Genomic DNA, 26,130 nt, shown 5'->3' on the forward strand with positions numbered 1-26,130 from the left:
TACTGCCACTATTCGTAACTTTATCTTATGCCACCAAATAACATATTTAATTTTTAAAGTAACTGCAATACTACCCTGAAGCCCAAATCATACATTCGGGCTACTAGAATATAAGATAACTGAAACCAAAATTTAATTTGTATTTATCAAATTGGTCAATATAACTGATTGGATGTTGATAACTAAGGGATAATTACAGAGATAGTATTTACATTATGAATTGTTTCAGGTCTCCTTTTAAAGGCCAAACTCTTCAATCTTGGTTTTAGATAAGTTCTCTCGATAAGGCAAACATCCCATAACTCTGAGCCAAGGCCTGGTTTTACTTTCTTTAAAGTAAAATGTGCCCTTACCTCAAAACGTGCCTCTGAAAAGAACTGAGTAAAGAAAGTATCATCCAGCCTGTTTACAATGAAAATCATGAGCCCAAAACTTCGTGTTTTCATGTATATATTAGCTGTTAGAAATTGGGAGTACTGGAAGGTTTTGGCTATTTCAGCAATGTTTGCAAACATTTTATTTTTAATAAGTCCACTTATTTTAAAACCATAGTCTAGGAAGATTACAGCAACTTTTTAATAAAACATCTGTTTGCTTGTAGTGATAAAAAATAGGAAAACTGAAGTTTCTAATCATTATTTCAAAGAAATTATTCCCTCATTTCAAGGGGAAAAAATTAATAAATTTTAATCGTGCCACTTAATAGGGCTGTAATTAAATACTTTCAAATTGTATTTAAAGATGGAGAATTACTAACCCAACTGAGTTAATAATCTGTTTTATTTGATAAATCTCCCTTATCTTCTGGTAAGATTAGTCAATCCTCTTAACTATGCTGTTACAGATAATCTACAAATTGGGGTATATACTCTAGAGAAGTCTATTACACTTTAAACTAAGTGTTCAATGAAGTACTTGATGATTTTTAAAAAACAGGTAAAAGCATCATTTTTCACAGTCTCTCCAACTTTATAAAAATAAAAAGAAACCCAGAAGTGTCCATGTATATTTTCATGTCCTCACTCATATTCTTAAAAACTTGTTGACCGCTGCTGGGCAAGACCTAAGAATGCCAAAAAGAGAAGACATTCTACTTTGAGAATTTTAAAAAATATCCCACTTCAATGTAACTACCAGTGTTCATAGTTTAATTTATAAGCAAAGAGATTAACCATTAAGTAGCAGCAGCAGAGTTTATTTTCATGAAAATACCAGCAGATGTCAGCAAAAACTAAAGCAGTGTCGCATGAATTTGTACAAGGATGCTAAGCTATTTCTAACAGCATAACCATAATGCAAGAAAATCTCTAATTACAAAAGCTCAGTCCATGTAAGACACCTCAGTTTTCTACATTGCTACTCGACATGTAATTACCTTTTTGGACGTGGGAGCGGTGGGCCACGGTGGGATTTAGCCTTTTCAGGGTAGCAAGAGCTCTTTCAACGAACTGAACCATTCTGATTTCGCTTAACAAAACCCACCTACAACATTACATAAAAAACCAAACTATACTTTAGACAGCCATCCTCACTTAAAAAAAAAAAACATCAAATGGTTTACAGAAAATGCCTATTACCCAGGTACTTCAATACGTGTTCAGGGGTTCTGAACGTGGAATATTTATGAGTACTCAAATGCATTTTTCTGGGGAGTTCATAGTTTTCATCAGCTTCTCACAGGGGTCTTTGACCTCCATAAAGTTAAGAACCATACTGGAACTTACTATAAGTTATATTCTCTGAATAAATCACTCTCTATATGTATATATATGTATGCATGTTTCAAAATACATCTGTTAAAAATTACTTAGTTGAATCCACACCAGGAAAACAGTTTTAGAATAGACTGTCAGGTTGTAGAGCAGCTTGCTATCTAGAAATAGACATAATATTTTTAAAAATAGAAGAATCTCATACATAATATTCCAAAGATAAGTAGTTATTTTCTTATACTTGTAAAAGACAAATGGGAAAAAGATCACTGGGATGCCACTCATTTTATTCACATATATACGTGCATTTTTCACTCTAACGTTTGTGACCAACACTGTGGAAGACCAACGTTTGTGGTCTTATGTTAACTTTTCAACCAGGACCCACCTATAGCCAAAGCTACGCGTTTCATACAACTTTTATTTTTGCTTTTAGATTAATAGCATTCTAAAATAATTTAGCCACTTTGAATCATACTTACGCAAAGTACAAAAAGGATCTAGACAATTTCACTGTATTCTATATTACTGTAATTTTATATTAAAACATAAGTGGACTTGTGATGGAGTTTTTCTGAAACACAGCTTTTATTACAGCCTACTCCAAATCAGATATACCTTTCTCTGTAAACATTTTGCATGCTCACTAAAAGTTTGGTCTCCTAAATAGGCATAATGAACAAATATTTGCAAAATTGTTCAAGAAAGTTTCCCTTAAAAAATTTATCATCTTTGAAAAATAAGAGAAATGTTCTTTTACTAAGGCATGTTGAAATATCACAATTTGAATTTTAAAGTCATTTATTTTGTTGAAAATATGTTCCTGTTTTAAACAAACAAAAAAGTTAAGATTTTACCTTGTCCCTACGAAGAGCTTAAGCAATACACTAAGTCATATTTAGAAGCAAAAAAATGATGGCAGTAACTCAACTAAGAAGGTCTAATAACCTAGAAGTTCAGATAAAATTAGGAGCCTGTGTTTGTCTCTTCTGTGATAAAATATTTCCTTAATTCAGGAAAAAAAAAGAATCTAGCATCTGATTTAAGTATAGAAAGACAAAATATTCTTTTTGTCAGTGCTCTGTTGAAACATGTCAGTCAAGGAACTGATAAACTGTATTTCTAATAATTGGGTCGGTAAACACTTCTAACTTAAAAATGACATTTTAATTCCATGGTTGAAAATGGCACTCCATCAAAGTAAAACCAGTCATTTTAAACAGATACCAAAAGTATACAGGAGTAAAAACAAACCTCTTTTGGTCACTTCATCAAATTGGCTGTATAAATCTATTTTCAACAGCTAAAAGTATTTCAAGTTGCTAAAAGCTCATTTGATTGAAGTACTATACTTAAGGAAAATAAAAAGCTAGTTTAGAGGCCATGTCCTAGACAATAAAACATTTTAGACAGACTGATGGATAGCTGTCTTGAAAAAAAGAGCAGAGAGAAGTTACCACCCACCCCCACCCTCCAAAGGGTACCCATACACATTCCAACTCAAGATTCAATCAATTTCCAAATAATTTATACTCTGTCTCAACCAGTGTTTCTCTACCTTGTTTCATTATTACTCCATTAAGGAGCTGTTTTTAGCCCTTTTACTCCTAGTCAACACCCTATTAAATTGAAATACCACAGATATAATGCATATCTGCTTATATATTGTATGTATATCCATGTTTTATAGATTTTTGCCACCAAGCACAAATTTTCACCAAGAACACAGTCTAAGCAATGAAAGGTTTACAGTATTAAAACTTTTTTTAAAAGAATAAGTGGAGAGAAGAAATGATGTATTATAGTACTTAGTTATGTAGATTATTTCCAAAATAGTTCAACTACTTAGCTGTCTCAAAATTAACTTTTCCTGAAGTAGGTACTATTCTCACCTATAGGTAGTCCTTGCCTTGCATGGGCGGTAGTGTGGGACCATAAAAATGGCAATCAAAGTAATCTTAATAATTAATGGGGAAAATTATTATTCTGTGACCTTGAAAAAAATCTGTCAAAATATTAAAGTGTCAGTTATAAACATAAAAGTGTCAGTTATAAACATAAAAGAAAATGAAAAAATTGTAAAAAAGTATACTTAGTACATTGTAATTTATATTAGAAGCACTGAAAATTAAACTGTTATTTCATTGTAAAAAAACTAATCAGGAGTAATAGTACTTGCCTTTTTGTCAAGTAATTTATGGTACTGGGTAAGCATCTTTTCTATACCACTGCAAGTTGTCAGAATCCTTTAAGTTTAGATTAGCTTCCACCATTTTATCGTTTGTGCTTTCAATGTTGTGAAATACCTCTGTAATTTCCTTTAATGTGAAGTTTGTTACCATCACTTCCTCTGGGACATGCTCCTCCTTTTCTCATTTATGATGATAAGTTTGCCTTCACTGAGTTCCTCTAGCTGCATATCTAGAGGCTCTGGAATAGCAGCAGTGTCAATATTCCCATGATCAGTGATTTCTTCTACAACTCTATGTATGTTCAATTCAAGTCACACTTCTAGCATTATCATTTTCATTTCTTCACTGCACTTTCATCTTTGTTGGCCAATTCTGATTATCCACTTTGTAAAATGTCACATGGGTGGCAGGAGTCAACACAACTCTGTGCTTTGCTGTCTGAGCAAACTGAGTAACAGATGTGCAGTGACCAATCACTTGCAGAATTTGAGAGAAGTAACGTGATTGATCACTGATCTTGAAGCACATCTGTTACTTGCATAGTGATTTGTGGACTTAAGAGCTAGCAAGGAAGTTTGTACTTCATGTAAATACTCACAATTAATATACCATGGTGACTGAAATTTGAACTGTGCTGTTAGGCAACTGGCTTATTTAACTAAATCACTGTCATTGAAATTTGTGGACCTGGGAATTGTGCAAATTGAGGACTGCCTATACACTGCTTGTTTACATTGACCCAGACAGGCTGGAAGTTGACTGCTGAGTAATAAATAGTCCATCAAACTTTACATCAAATAATTTACTTTAAAGCACCCTAAAAGCAACATTAGTGCACACTGAGTGCATGTTTGTCACTTGGCAATCAACTTTAAAAGGTACCTTAGAATTTTAGAAATAGAGAAAGGAACTTTAAAGATCCCGTAATTTGATACCACAAATTATCCAGCATGTTTGTTATGAATTATTTCTCCTCCTTCGATTTCAATTTGCTCATATAGCCACTTGCGATCACAGCGGCATTCGGCACCACATTTGGTAGAACCGCAGGCAGGACAAGCATAGAAACATCCTAAGCAGTCTTCATCGAGGCAGTCACACAGGTCCATTCCACTGAAAATCAGGAGACCCTGGCTATCATAGACCTTACTCTTCGCTGGGATCACTTGTCTGTAATACAAAACACAAGGTGTGTTACACCTCACAAATATATTATTTCTGAATATTTAGCTGAAAACAGTTAATGAAAAAACTTAAGGAGATAAAATGTTTTGAATTAGGGATGAAACCCCGCCAAATTGATACATGGCTTACCTAACTCAAAGCTACTCTACAATTAATAGCTAATGAGCTCCTTGTGAGAATAAGAGACCTCACTGTAAAGTGTTGAAACATATCCAAAGGAATGGACAAGAACTGTGTCTAAAAACAATAATATAATTGTTAAAACTATTTACCCTTTCCTTACCAAAAAAAAAAAAAGGCTGGGTAATAGTGGTACATTTTATTAGCAACCAATCTATCTACTGCTTTGTGAACACAGATTTTTATCATAGTATACTATCCGATTGTTTTTTATATTGAAGTTAATCTGTTTCTTGTTCTTTAATGGACTCTAGCAAATCTGGCCTAAAAACACTTACATGATTCAATGGAAAACCTTCACAGATGGAATAAATGGCCTATGTAGAAAATAATTCTGAATGATTACACTAACGTTTCTTTGTCAATTTGCATTTTAGAAATGTTCAGTTTAAAAAGTCATATTCTAAACAATTTAGTTTTCTTGTTCATTCTATTGACTGTACTGTAACTTTCTATTTTAGACATGTAAAAAATAAAAAGTAACCTGTATTCTCATAAAATTTATTTTTTAGCTGCCACCTATAGAGCAGAGACATACTGATTATATATCAGTGCTTTCAAACAAGTGAATTATTTTAGCTATAAGAAGTATAGGGTTTCCCTGGTGGTGCAGTGGTTAAGAATCCGCCTGCCAGTGCAAGGGACACGGGTTCGAGCCCTGGTCCCAGAAGATCTCACATGCCATGGAGCAACTAAGCCCATGCACCACAACTACTGAGCCTGTGCTCTAGAGTCCGCGAGCCACAACTACTGAGTCTGCATGCCACAACTATGGAAGCCCATGTGCCTAGAGCCCGTGCTCCGCAACGAGAAGCCACTGCAATGAGAAACCCGCACACCATAACGAAGAGTAGCCCCCGCTCGCCGCAACTAGAGAAAGCCCGCACACTGCAAAGAAGACCCAACGCAGCCAAAAACAAAACAAAAAGAGAAGTATATTAAGTTTAAATTATTTTAATTATTGTGCCAAAAATGTTATCTTGTTCACTTCATTGATACTTTCTTAGAAATAAGTTTTTAGAGTGGAAGGGGATGCCTTAATTTTCTATGAGGCCCTTGGAGGTTCTTACTAATTCTAGATTATCGAATTTAAAATATCTAACCAGAAACATTCAAAACTTAAGAGAAAGATAGGAAAACAATACAGATGTGAAGCAAGTTAACATATACCTTAAATAACACATAGCCTACCTGTCTGAACCAGCAACTGCACTTTTTGTAAGCCTTCTTTTTTCTCTTTTACCAGTTTCTGGAGCAAATTCAGTTTGCTTTCCTGGGTTTGCAAATTGTAATGACCTCAGAGCTTTAGCAGTTCTTCCCTGAATAAAGGTAAACAAATTATCAACTCAAATCTTAATATCCGACCATACATAAATATTTCACTTAATCTTAATCTAGATTATTCCTTAGCCTGGAAAACAGTCTGGAACTCACTAAAAAGAAAAAAAAAGGGTTTTAGTGCCCAAGTGCAACAAAATTTATGTGGCCCATGGTCCGGGACCATATTCAAAGTTTACTGGTTAACTTATTTATGATATTTTCATTATCTAATTTTAGTCTCTGGCATATTAGGAGGAGAGGAGGACAGGCACAGTGAAAATGGCAATGGCTGCTGCCAACATGGGAGAGAAGGCAGCAAAACTGCTGTATAACCCATAGCACACAGCACAGGCTCCTAGTAATGATCCTGAGTCCTTAGGAAAAGGTTTGATTACATACATTTTGAAAGCTGAGAAGTAATAAAGTTTCAAGTTCTGTAACAGTATTATAATCCTTTTAAAAAAATTGGTAAAACAAAATTTTGATGGTTAAGAGTTTAATTTCATTATCTGGGGGGAAGAAAGTTTTATGTGATACATTCCACATGAACAATAGATAAATGAAGTGGAGAAGACATCTAAAGTGACAGCAGCAAGTACCTAGTATAAACTGCAAGATAACATTGGGTCCTGTAGATATGCCTTTGAGGGGATAACGAAGGAAAAGCACTACAGGTAATTTAAAATTTTAATTTGGTTTATTAATATAATGAAAAGGAGAAAATTGAGAAAAATATGCCAGCAGAAAGAATTATAAATTGCTTATAAATAGAAAATGTGAGAAGTGCTCCTTTGATGTACCAGTCCTTGTTCTGCACCAGAGACAGCTTTATGAAATCTTAAGTTATTCTGATACAGTTAAATAATTTAAAGGTAACATGTGACTAAGGAAGAGAGTTATAAAATAATTAATGCTTACAATGTAAAAATGTACGCTTTTTGACAGTAGGCAGTCCTAAAATTAGTCTTGACCATACCAAGTAAGAATTGAGAGCTAGAAGCAAAGGAAATTCACAAGCATCTTAAAATCCCAAACAAGAATGGGATAGTGCCAAAGTAGAAAGAAAGGCTGAAATAAGAAACAATTATTTCAAGTCACTTCTGAAGTTCCTTTTAAAGTAGCAGTTTTCAAGTCCTTCAAAAAAAAGGGGACTTCATGCTGCTACATTTCAGACTCTTGCTGGCTGGCATATCCTACTGAGTTACTTTGGTATCAGAAAAGGAGCTAGGATGGTTAAGTCCTGGCTGTGCAAGAATGTCTTAGCACTAGGAGCTATGGCTTGAAAGTCTTGGGAATATGATGTTATTCTTTTCCTAAGCCAACTTTCTTTACCAAACAATCTGGGTTTACACAAATATTTAGAAACACCATTTATTTTCACCTCCCCAACCTTATATTCACTGCCTGCTAGTTAGTGTACAGTCTTCCCTTGGTATCTGAGGGGGACTGGTTCCAAGATCCGCTGTGGATACCAAAATGCTAGGATGTTCAAGTCCCACAGTTGGCCCTCTGCAACTTTGGATTCAACCAACCACAGATTGTATAGTACTGTATTGACTGAAAAAAATCCACATGTAAGTGGACCTGCACAGTCCAAACCTGTGTTGTTCAAGGCTCAACTGTAATAAATAGTGATATAAATGTGATTTCCTTATAATTATAACCCTACATTGTAGAAGTAATGGAGAAAAAATGACTATACATACATCTGAATCAGGTTTTCTTCTCTGCCGGTCTTCAGAATCAACATCCACACTTCCATTGATTATCTGTGTACATTTTGGACAAAGTTTCCAACCAGGTACAAGCTGTCTTCCAAATTTTGCACTCAGAAAAGTGGCATCATCTAAATCAATTACATGTAAATTTTTTTTGGCTAGTTTTTTGTGTATGTTAAATGGGTCACAACATGACTTCTGCAAATCCTCAAATCTGTCGATGTAAATTTTTGCATGATGGAAGCAAATTGTATTGTTCCCAGAAAGTGTCATTCCAGTTCTAAGTTGAAGTAAAAGCATGTCATTTGATGACAATTCTTGCAAAGTCTTGAAACCTGTATGACGAGTATAGTAGGTTTTATGGCACTCATTTGTGGAACGAAGCTGGACTCCAACTGAACATGGATCCATCATTTTTGATTCTAGCAAATTTCCTCTTTGATTTTTGTCTAGCAGATCACCCTAGAGAAAACATTAAAGAGTTCGATTTGTGCTGCAAAATTTTTATCTGGGAAACTGAAAAAGCATTTGATAAAATTCAATATCTATATAATAGAAAGAAAACTCTTAGCAAGCAAGGAATAGAAAGACATTTACCAAGATTCTACAAAAACATTATTATATTTAATTATAAAACATTAGAAGCATTCTCTGTAAAGTTAGAACTACACAAGAATACTTATATCACAGTTCCCATTTAACACCATATTAAAAGGTATTAAAAGGTATTCAATATAAAGATTGAAGAGGAAGAAATAAGAAATATTACTCAAAGATATGAATATCTAAATGGAAAATACAAGAGGTTCAATGGACAAACTATTAGAACCAGTAAGATAATTCAGCAAGCATGCTGGAAACAAAAACATTACAAAGATATCTTACAAGATATATAAATCTTACAAAAGATATGTAAGACTTTTATGGAGAAGACGATCAAACAGAAAGACAAATGAAACCTTAGATAAATGTAGAAATTAATCATGGCAAGTGTGACTACAGTAAATATGTCAATTTTCTAGGAATTTATCTATAAATTCAATATGATTCCAGTCAAAATTTCACCAGGTATTCCACAACTCCCCCACCCCCTGGGATTTAGCAAGCTGGTCTATATGGAAGAGTAAAGTTTCAAGAAAGCCAAGATAATCTTGAAGGAAAAGAAAACAAAAAAATTATTTACTATAAAGCTATTATAATTAAAAGTGTGTGGTATCAGTATACTATAGACACATAGATCCATGAAAAGATGAGGGCTTGGTGTATGACATGTGGTATTATAAATCAATACCATATGACCCAGCAATCCTACTACTGGGCATATACCCTGAGAAAACCATAATTCAAAAAGAGTCATGTACCAAAATGTTCATTGCAGCTCTATTTACAATAGCCCAGAGATGGAAACAACCTAAGTGTCCATCATCGGATGAATGGATAAAGAAGATGTGGCACATATATACAATGGAATATTACTTAGCCATAAAAAGAAACAAAATTGAGCTATTTGTAATGAGGTGGATAGACCCAGAGTCTGTCATACAGAGTGAAGTAAGTCAGAAAGAGAAAGACAAATACCGTATGCTAACACACATATATGGAATTTAAGAAAAAAAAATGTCATGAAGAACCTAGGGGTAAGACAGGAATAAAGACACAGACCTACTAGAGAATGAACTCGAGGATATGGGGAGGGGGAAGGGTAAGCTGTGACAAAGCGAGAGAGAGGCATGGACATATATACACTACCAAACGTAAGGTAGATAGCTAGTGGGAAGCAGCCGCATAGCACAGGGAGATCAGCTCGGTGCTTTGTGACCGCCTGGAGGGGTGGGAGGGAGGGAGATGCAAGAGGGAAGAGATATGGGAACATATGTATATGTATAACTGATTCACTTTGTTATAAAGCAGAAACTAACACACCATTGTAAAGTAATTATACTCCAATAAAGATGTAAATAAATAAATAAATGTTTGATAGAATTAAAAAAAATAGGTATAACACATTAATGGGAGAAAGATTTAATTAAAGATGCTTGGACAACCAGCTAACCATATGGAAAAAGACAGACTAAAATCTTTTTCTCACAAACAAAAATCAATTCCAGATGTTATTATAAAATAAAACTTGAAAAGAAAAACTGTAAAAATGTTTATAAGAAAACATAGACGACTTTGTGACACTGGGGTAGAGAAGAATTTCTCAAACAAGAAAGGACATATCAAAGAAAAAGATGGACACGTTTGATTTTATGTCCAAATTAAACATTTCTACATAACTCTAAGGAAGGGAAAAGAAGTCACACTGGATAGGTGTTGTTGGGATTATTATGCCAAATATATAAAAAATCCCCTGACTTCTACAAATCAGTGAGAAAATGACCACCCATTAGTAAATGAAACAAATATACACAGGCAATTCACAGAGGAAGAGAACAAAACAGCCAACCAATGCAGGTGTTTAACCTCATAGTTATCAGGAGAATGCAAATGAAATACCAGTTCTCAAACATTTGTTTGGCAAGATTTTAAGAATCTGGTAACATAGTGAAGGCAAAAGTGTGGCCAATTCTTACATGCTCCTTATACCTTGTAGGAATGTAAACTGCTGCAACTGCTTTAGAGTTTTTGGTAATTTCTTGCAAAACGGAAGAAGTCCACATCCCAGGGTCTTGCATTTTCAGCTCTATGTGTCTGTGCCAGAGAAATGTATGTCCCACGTGAGCATAAGGACTTTGCGCATGATACATACAAAGTCTTTCAGCATCACTTTTGACAGTGAAAAATTGGAAATAACCCAATGGTAAAGAGTGAGAAATTGTAGGTTACTCAACAGGGACTGCTACAGGACAGTTAAAAATAAACTGCATGGGGGCTTCCCTGGTGGCGCAGTGGTTGAGAGTCCGCCTGCCGATGCAGGGGACGTGGGTTCGTGCCCCGGTCCGGGAAGATCCCACATGCCGCGGAGCGGCTGGGCCCGTGAGCCATGGCCGCTGAGCCTGCACGTCCGGAGCCTGTGCTCCGCAATGGGAGAGGCCACAACGGTGAGAGGCCCGCGTACCTCAAAAAAAAAAAAAAAAAAAAAAAAAAACTGCATGAATTAAATGAGTCAATGTGAATAAATTTCAAAGATAATCACAAGTGAAAAAGCTGCAAAAGGACATATAGTATATCAATTAAAATTTTACATATACAATAGTATGTGTTGTTCCTGGATAAGAACTTGAATACATGCTAAAATATACATTAAGAATAACAGATACCAAGTCTGTAGTATATATACTTCTAAAGAGGAAGGACTTTTTTTTTAAAGAGAGATTTATAGAAGAAAACGGTATCTACACAAGTTTTTCATTATTTTCTGTGCCCTGTTTGAAATTTTTCATAACTAAATATTTTTCAAAGCAAATACAAAAATTTAGCTGAATTCGTAAGACAAGTTTTAACAAATACAAGTCACTAGGAAAAAACTGTTGTTGAAAATAGATGTGAACCACTGAAATCCGGGCAGTGGCGAGGTACTGAAAAAGTAAAGGATCCAGAAATCTTGCAAGTGTTTTTATAAGCTTTGCTCCACATTAAAAAAAGGGTTAGAAAGCTGAGATACTTTCTGATATGTTTTCTGCAGAGAGAAACTGTAATCAGTAAAGCCATATACAAAGAAAAGAGTAGTCTCATGTAATAAAAAATGGTGAGTAAATATACATTTCTATGTCTTAAGTTAAAATACAAAATTTTAAAAATTAAAAAACAGAATTTATGGGGGATGAGTAGAGGTCAAGAGTAGGCTGAGCCTGGGAGAAGACACTGGCGTGCCCCTGAAGGCGGGCACCCACCCAGATTTGCACCACAGGTGCCTCTCTTGCCTCACCCTGGTCTGGCCCTGGTTGGGAAATGCAGTGTTACCTGAAGTACCTGGACATGAGGGCTGGCCAGACACAGTCCCCACTGCCACCCCTCCCAAAAAACCCCAGAATTTAAAGTGTTTGAACATTTTAACTTAAAAAATTTAAAAGCTGATTAAATCAGAGTATATTTTAACCAACTTTTAAAATTTAATTACCAAGTATAGGTCCCAATCACATCAGAGGAAAATGCTTGTATAAATCTAATTATTTGTTTTCTTTTAACAGATAAGTGGGTTAAGATAAATTAAGGAATGGAAAAGAAGAAGCCAGAGATACGGTTATAAAACACCACCACCAAACTATGTTGTATTAAACTTCAGCAGATAGTGTCACAAATCTGGCTCTGACCTTCCTTAACAGTCAACAGGAAGGAAATTTGATCAACTATCCCCACAGCACAGTATGGAGACTGCTAATGCTTAATGTCTTATTAATGCCACAGATTCTTTATCTTTGTAGGTAACTGTCACCGATTTGTAGCCACTAATGTATAATATGATTTTTTGAACGTAAAACTATTTCTTACCATTCAAGAAGTTATACCCTGATCATATTTGATAGGAAAAGCATCTTGTGACTTGGAAATTTTATTTTAGAAATTCTATCTGTCCATGGCAATAAAACATTTTTACCCGTTAGGGAGTTTTTTTTTTTTCTTTGCTACTAGGGGCTTCTATTCCTTTATTTTCCTTTAATCTTGGCTAAATTACGATGTCATTCACAAGAGTTTATCAGTAGACTCAAGTTATACCAGTGAGGTTGAATCCTTATTTCTAAGTGATCTGATGCTCTTGGAAATATGATTAATTCCTACTAAATTAATTTTTCTGGTAAGTATTTGCTTGGACATCTTCCACAATTGCATAAATTCTTTTATTAACCGTAAACCACTAAGAATCTAGACTCTTAGTTGGAAAGCATAGAGCGGAATTTGTTTTTCCTTCAAGTTAGCCATGACCCTATCAGTCTTTGAAAACATCCCCTTCTGGGTAAACAATGGCTTCTAACCATTTTGAACTCTTGGTGTACTTTTAAGTACATAATGGAGGAACACTTGAAGGAATTAAATTGCTGCACAATTATGCTATTTTCTAAGAAGCCATCTCTCAGGTATCACTGTTAGGGTAGAATTATTTACTATTGGAGTTGCCAGATAAAATACAGGATGCTCAGTTAAATTTGAATTTTTGATAATGCACAAATAATTTTAATTATATCCCAAATATTGCTAAAAAGTAATTTGTTGTTTGTCTGAAATTCAAATTTAGTTGGGCATCCTGTATTTTTATTTGCTAAATCTGGTGGCCTCATTTACCATGCCTTTTTTTTTTTGCATATTCCAGTAAATAGAGATCTCTTTGGTGCCAGCTTCACATTATCTTCCACCTCTTATTTGCTGCTAAAAGAAAACTGAACTACTTATGAACAAATTACAGGACCTGCTCAGTTAAAAATTAAAGTGCCCCATCTGACAGAAGACAAATCACTAGTTGCAGTACGAAATATATTTTACACATTGCTTAAAGCTCAATGGCATATTGATACCACTAACTTGAGTGAAACCGTCACGGTAAAAGTGTACACACCTGTGTCAAAGCAGTTTTACGTTCAAGCATTGCTTTAAAAAAAAAAAAGTCAGGTTAGCTCAAGGAACACAAAATTTCAGGCAGTGATCTTCGGTGGTTACTGCCTGCCTTCTAAAACTTACACCCCTCTGGTTGCTCCTCCCCTGTTGTATCTCCCAGTGTCCCCATTTCTGTTCTCTTCTCTGAAGCTAAAGTTCTGCTATAGAGTTTTGTTTTGTTTTTTTTTTGCGATACGTGGGCCTCTCACTGTTGTGGCCTCTCCCGCTGCGGAGCACAGGCTCCGGACGCACAGGCTCAGCAGCCATGGCTCACGGGCACAGCCGCTCCGCGGCATGTGGGATCTTCCTGGACCGGGGCACGAACCACTGTCCCCTGCATCGGCAGGTGGACTCTCAACCACTGCGCCACCAGGGAAGCCCTGCTATAGAGTTTTTTGGATCTGTTTCCGAGCAACTGTTTCTTTTGCTCATTTTGGCCTGTGCTCTGGCAATGTGGCCCACAATTAGTATTTTTTTTTCTTCAAGTGATAGTCTAGTGGCTTCATGTTGCTCCATTCACCTGCAGTATGGTGCCATATTCTCCAGTAATGATTATCTAATATCTTCCTCAATTAACAGTCAGAAATACATTACTATTTACTGTCCATGAACTATTGAATAGTACTAGCATCAGCTGGGAACTTATTATTAACTAGAAAAGAGAAATCTCAGGAAAGCCCCACACTCACTGAATCAGAATTGCATTTAAAAAGGAAATACCCAGGTGATATGTAAGCACAGTACAGTTTGAGATGCACTGCTTTAGATAATTCAGTGAAAAACATTAACCAAGCATCTTCTATATTTGTAGAGTATATCAAAAAAGAATAAGAAACACACACACACAGACATGTACTTGCCTTCCAGGAAGTCCGACACTTAGGGAAGATTATTTGAGGGGGGGAGGGGGAGTTGTAAATTTCATAAACTAGGTATAGAAAGAAATACCTGCTTCAGTGGAAAACCGCGCTGTTAAAGAGTACAACCTTCAGGGTTTTCACATTCCCATCACATGAGAGCTCTGAGTCTTTCATTGCCTTTGAGCTATTTTACAGCTGACAACTGTACAAAACTAACAGCAACGCAAAACAACTCTTGTCTATATTCTTGTAAATTCTGCCTGGTAGAGGTACAATTGACGCCCCTGGCCCACTGTGGAAGAAGACAGTTTTGCCTCTATTTGCTCATTTATTTCAATATTCCTGATCAGTAAATGTGTCAGTTCTTTTGATTGTCATTTGAACTGATTATATAACATCTTACCAGTCCCCTCATTAATAAGGTAAACAAAAACCACGTGTTGCTAATTTTATATCTGTGTGACAGTCATGATTTTACTTCCTTCTCCCTTTTTTGTGGAAAATTATATTTTAAACATAGGAAAAAATTAATTTGCTCCAGCCAAGTCACTTTGATGGAATGAAAAAAAAATCCAGCTTCTTATAGGTTAAGATGAAAACCATGTAACAAACAAAAGGCCCCAAATGTGTTCATTTAGACCTGAGTAATTTAGATTTGTTTTCCACTCCCCCCACCGCCTTAGGAAAATTTCAGATATAAATGAGACTGGTCTTTAAGTGCTTTCAAACTACACGTAGTGATGGAGGATTTTTTAATTCCTGAATGTCAATGAGTATCCTAAGGCCTTCCTGGATAAATGTTTCAATGAATTTTATTTGTACACTTAATTATTTTCCACTTCAAATAGTAAAATGCCTTTTTAACAAGTCAAATTTTACCTGAGACCTGTGCTCCTGGTTCTTGAATAGCCACGAAACCCTCCTACTCCTCTCCATATGGCTTCCATAAGACTCAAGAACATCCCCTTGTTTACCTATGACCAGGACAAAGGACCTCCAAATTCCCATTGTCTCATTTATAAATTTATGAATAATGAGCTGAACTACTTGTTGAAAATAATCAATTGGAACAAAATGCTTGTTAACCATACTTTAAGTTTCTCTCCTTCCCCTAGGTCCCTGAACTTTGGCCTACCCTCAGCCAGAGCCAGCCAGCAAAGGACCCCTCCAGAGAATACGCTGGCCTCAGGGCAAAACAATCTGGGATCTACAATCAGACCAAGCAGTTCTGTTTTGGCTTTGTTTACTCACCCCTTGAGAAGCTGGTAAATCTTTTGGTCAGAGAATTCTCTCCACTGCTATAATCCCTTTTCCCCTCTTGCAATAACCCTTTCAATAAAGTCTCTCCTTACTAACTCTGGATTTTATTATTTGACACTTGCTTTTAAAAGTTCTGCATTTTCAATTTTCTCTTGCCTTAGAATTGCCAATACTTTCCTTCAGTACCTAAATAGAGTATGTTTTGTGATTCTAAGATTAACTTCCAATATTTTTATAGCACTCCCAGAAGAGTCGAGAGAGAATGAAATAAATATAGATTTATTAGACCCCTTCTTCTATACCTTAGGTAGTAAACACAGGCATTTGCTCCTCATATATCTGAACACTGACAAGTTAGGGAATAAGCTTTTTTAAAAAGCTGAGGTATCACCCGACATAACATTATATTAGTTTCAGGTATACGATGTAATGATATAATATTTGTATATATTGCAAAACGATCCCCACAATAAGTCTAGTTAACAACTGTCACCACAGTTACAAATGTTTCTTTTCTGTGATGTGAACTTTTAAGATTTACTCCCTCAGCAACTTTCAAATATGCAGTACAGTATTATTAACTAGTTATCATGTTGGATGTTACATCCCCATTACTTATTTACAACTGGAAGTTTGTACCTTTTGACCCCCTTTTCACCCATTTTGCCCACCCTAACCCCCGACAATGGCAATTACCAATCCGTTCTCTTTATCTATCAGTTCATTTTTTAAACATTATATTTTAAAATTATTTGTTTTTTATAGATTCCATGGAATAAGTTTTAAACACTATCTCTTGCTATTCATTACCCAACTCTACGGTAGGTAGGTTGGATGCACTGAAGAAGCTGAGTGACCTCATACAAGGCCACGACAGTAGCAAGTTTCCCTAATAACACAAGTTCTAGGACATGATCACAGGCCTCCTATAGGAGTTAGTCAAAGCAGAACCACAACCATCACTTCCACTAACAAAACAAAAGCAGAGGGAGATAGTGGTGCTTGGTTACCACTTCAAGTTAGTGGGAAAAAGAGCATTAAGAGGAAATTTAACGAAAAAAAAAATTACTGAATTTTTAGGTCAATTTTTAAGAGTCTTTCCCTTTCAGGAAAAACGTCTTGTTTTTTCGGTATAGGGGTCTTACAATTTGTAAGGCATTTCCCCATTTACCTTTTACTTAATTAAAAAAAAAAACAACTTCACCCCTATTTTGCAAATCAGCAGTTTCAGTCCTAAGCATGTGTCTGCCAGCGCGCGCGTGGGCGTGCACACACGCACACACACGCGCGTGCGCGCACACACACACACACACAAATCATGCCTCTGGCAACTGGTAACTTTTTGTGCTCATTATCTTCAAATACTAACTACCTACAGGACACTTGAATGGGTACTAACAGAAGGGTTAAATGGCCAAGTGGGATAGTCTTAAACCTCAAGAAGACCCAGGCCCCATAAGAAAGATAAAGTGAACTTAAAACAAAAATATGGTCCATAGTATTATTTAAAATAAAATATTTGGGAGATTCCAGTCAAAGATGGTAGTGTAGGAAGACCCTGAACTCATCTCTTCCCACGGATACGCTGAATTTGTACCTACATACAGATCCATTCCTGCCAAAGAAGAACTGAGGGCTGCAGAACAAGTGATAAGTGATAGAGGGACAACACAGGGGATGGATAAAAGAGATGGAGGCATGGTATCGATGGGAACCCCAACCCTGACGAGGACCTTCAGTAGGGAGGCATATCACTGAGGGGCCTGTACGCAGACTTGCCCACACTAGAGCAGGGCAAAGAAGCAACTGTTTAAAGGGCACCTACGCTCTAGATGAAGGAAATCCATTTACTAACCCTCAAGGGTCTGCCAAATGGGCAGAGAACTGCTGAAACTGTCTCTGGGGTCCAAGGTGCCAGAAAGTGCCATTTTTTGTGTGTCCCCCGTACACCTTAATAGTGCGGACAGAATCATGGTCCAGGTACTCTTACTGGCCTGCCAAGGCTGCCCCAGCATGCCCCAGGCCCACCCCACCCCCCAGCTCCACTTGTCCTGCCAAGGTGGTCTGAGCACAGCAAGCCCTGGGACCGCATCCCTCCCCTGCTCCACTCATGCCTGCTCCAGCTCCAGTCACCTCACTAGGGTGGTCCCAATGTGAATGTGCTCCAGGACACACTGGCGCACACCTGCTCCAGGTCCAACCAGCCTGACAAAGGTGCCTGGCACACACGGTCCATACAGAGGACACTCCTACACAAAGCCATGCCTTCCAGACTCGGAGAGGTAGATGTTTCACCTAATTAATACGAAAACAGAGTTAAACAAAAGGAGGAGACAGAGAAATATGTTCCAAAAAAAAAAAAAAGAACAAGATAAAAGTCCAGGAAAAAACCCTAAGGAAATAGAGATAAGTAATTTACCTGATAAAGAGTTCAAAGTAATGGTCATAAAGATGCTTAACAAACTTGGGAGAAAAATGAAGGAACACACTGAGAACTTAAGAGTTAGGATATAAAAGAACCAAACAGAGATGAAGAATACAGTAACTGAAATGAAAAATATACTGGGTCAACAATCTAGAAGACAGAATAGTGGAAGTCATCCAAGCAGAAAAGCAAAAAGCAAAAAAATTTAAAAGAGCTTAAGGGACCTCAGAGACAACATCAAGCATACTAACATTTGCATTATAGGAGAAGAAGAGAAATAGAAAACATATATGAAGAAGTAACGGCTGAAAACTTCCCTAACCTGGGGAAAGAAACAGATATCCAGGTTCAAGAAGCACAGAGAGTTCCAAACACCATAAACCTAAAGACACACCAAGACAAGCTATAATTGAATCAGCAAAAGTCAAAGATAGAGAATTTCAAAGACAGAAAGAGAAAAACAACCAATCACATACAAAAGAACCCTCACAAAAGAACCCTTGAAAGACTATCAGCCAGTTTTTTAGCAGTAACTTTGCATGATATATTTAAAGTGCAGAAAGGAAAAAACTTGCAACCAAGATTACTCTACCTGGCAAAATCATCATTTAGAATTGAAGGAGAGAAAAAGAGTTTCCCAGACAAGCAAAAACTAAAGAAGTTCATCATCACTAAACCAGTCTTACAAGAAATGTTAAAGATCTTCTTTGAGTAGAAGAGGCCATAACAAGAAATAAGGAAATATATGAAAAAAAAACTGCACTGGTGCAGGCAAATTTATAGTCAAGGCAGTGCATCAGCTGCTTAAAAACAGGTATGAAAGTTAAAAAACAAAGGTAGTAAAATCAACTATAACTACAATTAAGCATTTAAGAGATACACAAAATAAAAAGATGTAAAATATGACATCAAAAACATAAAACATGGAGGGGGAGAGTAAAATGTGCTTTTAGAGCATTCAAACTTACGCCAAGGATTAGTTTAAAATAAACTGATATTTATATATATATATAAATATATGTCAATATACATGAATCTCATGGTAACCACAAACCTATATTAGATACACAAAAAACAAAGAGAAAGGAAGCAAACATGAGGGGAGAGACCAAGAGAAGCAAAGAACAGAGAAGAACCACAAAAACAACCAGGAATGATCAACAAAATGGCAATAAGTACATACCTATCAATAATCACTTTAAATGTAAATAGACTAAATGCTCCAATCAAAAGACATAGGCTGGATGAATGGATTAAAACAATGAGACCCATCTATATACTGCCTACTGCTCACATTTGGCACAATTCAGCAAACCCTTCAGGTCTCCAAACTCCATTTGTGATTTCTCTCTATTCCTATGGTCCTAAACCGTCAAAGAGAACAGAATCCCTTGATTTCAACAACTGAAAGACTGTTTCCAGACTAAGATGAATGAGCAAAGCTCTCTTTATTCTACCTGAATTCTGGATGTGGTCAACACTGTCAAACAGTACTTAATACTATACTTAAACTGTCAAACAGTTGGGTAAATGATTGTGACACTGAACTGTAAGCTATTCTGTTGAAAACACTTCCACCTCTTCCTAGAAAACAAAGTCTGGACTCTTAGCATGGCATTACTTGTTCAAACGTCACATACTCCAAGTCAAAATAGTCTACTAGCAAAGTTATTTTATATTTTATGTCTTCATATTGTCTCTTTGCTTGGTAAGCCAGGCAATGCTAACTAATCCTTCAAGACAGTGCCAGCGTCTTCACCTTTCTGCTGTGCCTTACCCAAATACTATTGTTATAGGTCCTTCTTCCTCTGTTTGAAACTTTTACTCTATTACTTTTCAGCTGTTGGAAGACAGGAGCTATATGGTGTTATTTTCTCTATCACTCAAGGCAAAAGACTAAGGAACTTCAGGGACTTCCCTTTTCATAGCACTCATCACAGGCTTTCTTCTTTGTTAGTTTTTCCCATTATGTATTAAGCTCCGTGAGGGCAAGGAATCACCAGGGTCCTGTTACAGCTGTAACTTCTCTAACTAGCACAATATTGGCACTTAGTAGAAAACATCTTTCAAATGAATACATGTTCCTAAACTGCCAGAATCTCACACAAAGAAGGCTGAATCTGCCCAAATCAATGTGACTAGGTGCTCAGGATCCTGCAATTATCCCCACCTCAACCCTGTGCTCATATGCATAACGCCCCTACTTCACGGCTGTATCAGAATATTGCAAGCCACCAGATACATCATATGAGCCTCTACCGTGTTCACGGTACGGGAATGGAAGAAAGAAGACTATTCGGCATCCAGCCTCAACCAAACAGCTAGGGCTGGGAGGGCTCCGATTTAAAAAATAAAAACCAAATAGCAGAGATATAAGCTGTGGATGGGGCTCTAGGCCGCAAAGCTCTCCTCTAAATAAGACAAGCCTAAATCAAAATTAGCAGGGCTCCAGGTCTCCCTAAGGGTGGCGACGACCCGCGGGGTCAACAGATGCGGTGGTAGAAACCGTACTGGGCCTTGACACAAGGGGCCGCAGATGAACCGGAGGAAGCGGGGAACGCTGCAGGGTGGCAGGCTGGCGGAGGCCACAGTTAGCAGCTGAAAATCCCCCTCACGTGTCCGACCTGCTCCCCCTCCTCTCCTGGGGACCTCCATCACCTGGCCCGGGCCCTCCTCCCACCCAGAGATCGGTCTCCACGCCCCCGACCCTCCCCAAAGCCTCCCCCAGCCCTTCCCACCTTTAGCGGGAGCTCTCAATCGCCGGGGTCGGGCCGCAGCCGCAACGTCTGAGCTGGGCCTCGGCAGCCGGCTTCTCAGCTCCTCCCGGCGCTACCAGCGAGAGGGCGGCGAGCCAGGCTAGAGAGTCTCAGCGCTACCATAAAGAGAGGGCTGGGAGAAGCCTAGAGGGGAACGGAGCTTGGCCCACCGCCTCCGGGGCGGACAGGGCGGGGCGGCGTGAATTGGCGAATGAATCCAGGTGAGGCAATGGTTGCTTCAGAGGCTGTCTGGATTTTTTTTTTCTCTTCTGTTGGACGTTAGAGAATTGGGCGGTGTCTGGGGCCACCTTTTACAAGATGCAAATTTGGCTAACTTGGGTTGTGTTCGCGAATCTCTACGCCGTGCGTGATGCCACATTCTTGCACCCCAACCCTCCTAATCCCTGAAGAAGTGAATGAGTTAAAAAGGCCTTCAGAAGAGACCCTTTATTTAGGGTCTCACATTTTGATTTCTTTCACTCAAGCGAAATATATTCCAAAATGCATCTCCTTTATTATAAATTACAAGAATAGCTATGTTTATTACTTTGAGTAGAGTGTAGGCACCAGGAAGATGCTTGCAAATTTTCAGAAGGGACACACACACACACACACACACACACGCACGCACACAGTATCTTTATTGTAACCCTATTGTCTGGGCCAATTTAGGAGCTGATTAATTTCTAAAACAGATTTTATTCACCTACAATCTTTGAGGGCCCTAAATCCCTTAGACTGAAGCGTCTGAGCCTGCAGCCATTTTCAGGTGGGGGTAGGGGGACCCCTTCCCCCAACCCGCCCCACTGTTGTTTTAACTAGCCAGGTGAAAAGTGTGAGACAGGGAAATAAGATCCACCGAAGCCCAAGCTTGCTAGCAATACTATACACACCTACTGTAAGTTGTTTTTTTGCAGGGAACCTCTCTAATGGTCCTTCCTAACACCTCCATGCTGCTTTGAACCTAGTCAGGGTTTTTGCAGCTCCCTAATTTACACCCATCTTAGAAATGGGAGAAAGGCAAGAACAATGGGTAATCCCCTCAACTGTGTCCACAGGAGGTGACATTCAGTAGTTCTTTTAGTAGTTACTTTGTGATTGGCACTTTGCTAAGTTATCATGAGAGAAGAAGAATGAAATTTATACCTGCTTTCAGAGAGCTCAGACTAATGAGAGAGAGGAATAAATAGTTAATCACAGTGTGGTGTGATAAATGCCATCAGAAACGCAAGGATATGGACAGGATAAAATGAGAGGTGCTAAGGCAGGGAAATTCTGGGAGGAGATTAATGCCTGAATTGAATTGTCTATGGAAAACTGCTTGATGCAATGGTGGCCTCCAAGTAAACTGTTAGGCAATCTATCCTAGAGGTAGTGAAACAGAAGGCTTTCAGGACAAATTAAGATGCTTGAATAACATGGTTTACTGAATCAATTTAAATATCTAGTGAAAAGTAAGGGGAAAGAGTTGGGGCAAGCTGACACACTTAGGCTAGGGTGCAAACAAGTGGAAGGGCAACATCAGCTGGGTCATGAGTTATGCAGTGTTCATGTGTTGTTGCCACATCAGCCTTTCCCACTGATCTTATGCTTATGAAGACTAGCATTGAGGTTACAGCAAGGAGGCCCACAGGTGGAAAGTGCTTTGGGCCAATGGCACACACCTGCTCTGTTGGATAGATGCAGGGAAACGTGTTTGGTCACAACCAGAGCTTACTAATTAGCCTGATGAACAGACACGGGTTTTACTTGTATTTCTTGGGTAGAGCATGTAAGAGACTATACTAGGTGTCACCTATGGTTGGCTGATTTAGGGGTGACATAGTTGTCATCCCAGAGATGGCATAATTATTCATATCTTAGTTTTTCCATTCCTTTTTGACTCTAAATGATGCTCCGTTCCATCATATTTTTGATTTATTTTCACTTTGATATGCCTTATAGTTTACTAACTTACTATGTATATTTAACACAGTTCTGTCTGTGTTTCACAAAGTACATGCTTACTCATTTTCTATATATAAAACATCCTAGGAGTTTTGCATTTATCTTTTAAGCTGCTAGTGTACTTAACACTTCTGACTAACACTTCTTCTGACTTTCATCCATCCTTCAGGGAACTACAAGGAATTCAATATAGCTGGGGTAGGAAGCTGGAGAGGTAAGTAGAGGAAAGATAATACCCTTTTTTTTTTTTTTTTTTGGCCATATTAGAGATACTAGATTTTATCCTGGAGAAAACTGTAAAACTGTGTGGAGTGTGTGAAGAATAGGGAAGAGATACAGTCCTGCCCAGGAGGGCCAGGTAGAATCTCTTGCCCTAATGCAGGTGATTAATAATGAGGTCTTCCATCAACTAAGACAGTGGCTCTGTGGCGTGAGATGTGATTCCCTTGCCCTCAAGACATTTGGTAATGTCTGGAGACATTTTTGGTTATTCCAACTAGAGGGTGCTACTGATAATCTAGTGGGGTGACGACAGGGAAACTGCTAAACATCCTACAGTGCACAAGAGAACCCCTCACAACAAAGAACTACCTGGTTCAAAACTGCAGTAGTGCCAAGATTGAGAAACCCTGAACTAAGGGAATTAAGAAAGCAAGAGAGGATAGAACTTAAGCAAGCGGATTTAGTTGGATTTCGTAACTGATTAGATATGTATGTGAGGAAGAAGGTGATTGCACAAACACCACAAACTAGGCAAAACATGAAGTATTAACATGAAATGGGTCCCAAGTTTCAGATGAGATGGCCTGGTGCTCCGAAAGGGGTTATGGGAAATGAACGAGGATGGATTCTTAGTAATTGCTTTCCTTCTCCCCCTCTTCTTCTTTTTTTGTAAGCTTTCATATTGAATTTTAATATGTCACACAGAAGTACACAAGTCATAGCTTGATGAATTTTTATATCCATATAACCACTACCCAGATCAAGAAATTCCACTATCCCAGAAGATTCTTTTAAGTTGCCCTCCCTGCCCCCAGTTATTGTCACCTGTTGACAAAGGTAACCACCATTCTAACTACTTTTACCATAGACTATTTTTGCCTGTTTTTGGAATTTGGAATTGTACTGAATACACTCTTTCGTGTCTGGCTTTCATGACACAACATTATATCCACCTCTATTGGGTGTAGCAGTAGTTTTTTGTCATGACTGAATCGTATTTCTATTACATGAAGGTGAGAACCTGTTATTTTATCCATTTCACTGTTGATAGACATTGGGTTGATTTCATTTGTGGCTTTTACAAATAATGATGCTGTGCACATTCTGTCTTTTAGTGCACATATATTCCACGCTTTGTGTGAACGTATGTAGTGGATATTTACTGGATAGTGGAATTGTTAGATAATAGGCAGTGTGTACGTTCAGTGTGAGTAGATACTGCCAAAGAGTTTTCCAAAGTGATTGCATCAATTTGCACTACATTCAGCTCCAATTTGTACTCCTAAACATGTTCACCAGCACTTGGGTTTATCAGCTGTTATTGTTGGTTTTTCATTTTAGTTACTCTGGAGGTTGCATAAGTAATTGTTTTCTAACACTAAGTTACTTCACTGCACCACTTGGGGCACAAAACAACTCTAAGTGGGCTCTGGAATTATATGCCTGGTTCAAATCCTGGATCAGCCACTTATGCTGGCATAACCTATGGAAGTTACTTTAATAACTTAAGCTTCAACTCCTCATCTGTAAGATAGGGATAATATCATCTGCCTTATAGGGTTATTGTGGGGAATAAATATATGCGTGTATGTGTATGTGTGTGTATGTATGTAGCAAGCGTATATACATATACATGTTTGTGTGTATATGTATAATACTAATATATTAAAGTAACCAGTTTTGGCCCAAGATGGAATCGCTCATGCTAAGTAAGTCCCTTGTCAGCAAACCAAAACTTAACAAAATTTCTATTCTTGGCTCTCCCAAAATAAGGAAGGCCAAGGTAAACCAATCAGTGCTTGCCTGCTCAGCCCAAGTTACCTAACCAGGCTCCTAGACTTCCCTTTGCTCCATATAAGGAAAATACCCTCACTTTAATCAGTCAGCAGATGCCTAGTATGACTTCTCTGTTCTTGCGCCCTTTTACCTGTAAAAGCCTTTCATTCTGTACAGTTCCTCAAAACTTCTCTCAATCTGCTAATCCGTACATAAATCGCTGAATAAAGACAATACAATCTTTATTTACTTTTTGGCCGCACTGTGCAGCTTGCGGGATCTTAGTTCCCTGACTAGGGATTGAACCTGGGCCCCCAGCAGTGGAAGCACAGAGTCCTAACCACTGGACCACCAGGGAATTCCCAACAATAAAATCTCTAAAGTGGACTCGGTTGAATTTTGTTCTTTGACAAGTATATATACTAGCAAGAATTATTATAGCTTCCAGTCATTGAGAGTTTAGCTATATGCTAGTCAAATAAAATTCATCCTGGTAAATTTGAAGATCTAGATGGCTTTATTCAAGGGTTTATGAATTGGGCAGCATGTCTTCTAACAACTAGAAGGGCATCCCAAGGAGTGCTACAAAATGGAAGATTGTTGTAGGAAGGGTGGGGCAAGGGAGCTATTAGCAAAATAAAAGAAAGGGACATCTTTTGGGGAGTGGGGGGAGGGAGGGAAAGGAATGGCAGAGGTTTTATTATGCAGATTGCCTCTTCTTCCGGGATAGGGATAGGGGGATGGAGAGGGCCCATTTGACAGATTACCTCAAAGGTGCTGACCGGAGAATTGCAAACTGGTTGATTAAGATTACATTTCTGCAGAATGTTCAACTGCAGTTAGATTAGGTATTAAATCTAGGTTTGACATTATGGACTTTACCGCACGTGATGTCATTTTGGGCCTGTAGTTTTATTTTTAACAGTATATATAGTTGTCCCTTCTTATTCATGGCTCTGCATCCATGGATTCAATGAACCTTGGAGTCCTGTAGTATTTACTATTGAAAAAAAAATCCGTTGTTAAGTGGACCCACACAGTTCAA

At 37.8% G+C, this 26,130-nt stretch overlaps 2 protein-coding genes across 8 annotated transcripts in view; one reads left to right on the forward strand and one right to left on the reverse strand.

The window, feature by feature from the left end:
• Positions 1-1,179: 1,179 nt before the first annotated feature.
• On the reverse strand, positions 1,180-21,270 carry ARL14EP (ADP ribosylation factor like GTPase 14 effector protein). Its single transcript, XM_067749546.1, has 4 exons — positions 21,123-21,270; positions 8,296-8,769; positions 6,461-6,588; positions 1,180-5,074 (listed from the first exon to the last, which is right to left on the reverse strand). The coding sequence occupies exons 2-4, from the start codon at positions 8,719-8,721 to the stop codon at positions 4,846-4,848; spliced, it is 783 nt and encodes a 260-aa protein (XP_067605647.1). The 5' UTR covers positions 8,722-8,769; positions 21,123-21,270; the 3' UTR covers positions 1,180-4,845.
• KCNA4 (potassium voltage-gated channel subfamily A member 4) overlaps positions 21,204-26,130 on the forward strand; it is an 865,487-nt gene continuing 860,560 nt past the window's right edge. For 2 of the 7 annotated variants that reach the window (XM_067749539.1, XM_067749542.1), the window contains exons 1-2: positions 21,204-21,361; positions 23,257-23,301. The gene's annotated coding sequence lies outside the window, so the exon portion shown is untranslated. The remainder of the gene's footprint in view (positions 21,362-23,256; positions 23,302-26,130) is intronic. The other 5 variants (XM_067749540.1, XM_067749543.1, XR_010946099.1 and 2 more) reach the window with 3 other exon arrangements.

The sequence above is a fragment of the Pseudorca crassidens genome, chromosome 9 (genome assembly GCF_039906515.1).
Source record: "Pseudorca crassidens isolate mPseCra1 chromosome 9, mPseCra1.hap1, whole genome shotgun sequence".
NCBI classification, from domain to species: Eukaryota; Metazoa; Chordata; class Mammalia; order Artiodactyla; family Delphinidae; genus Pseudorca; species Pseudorca crassidens.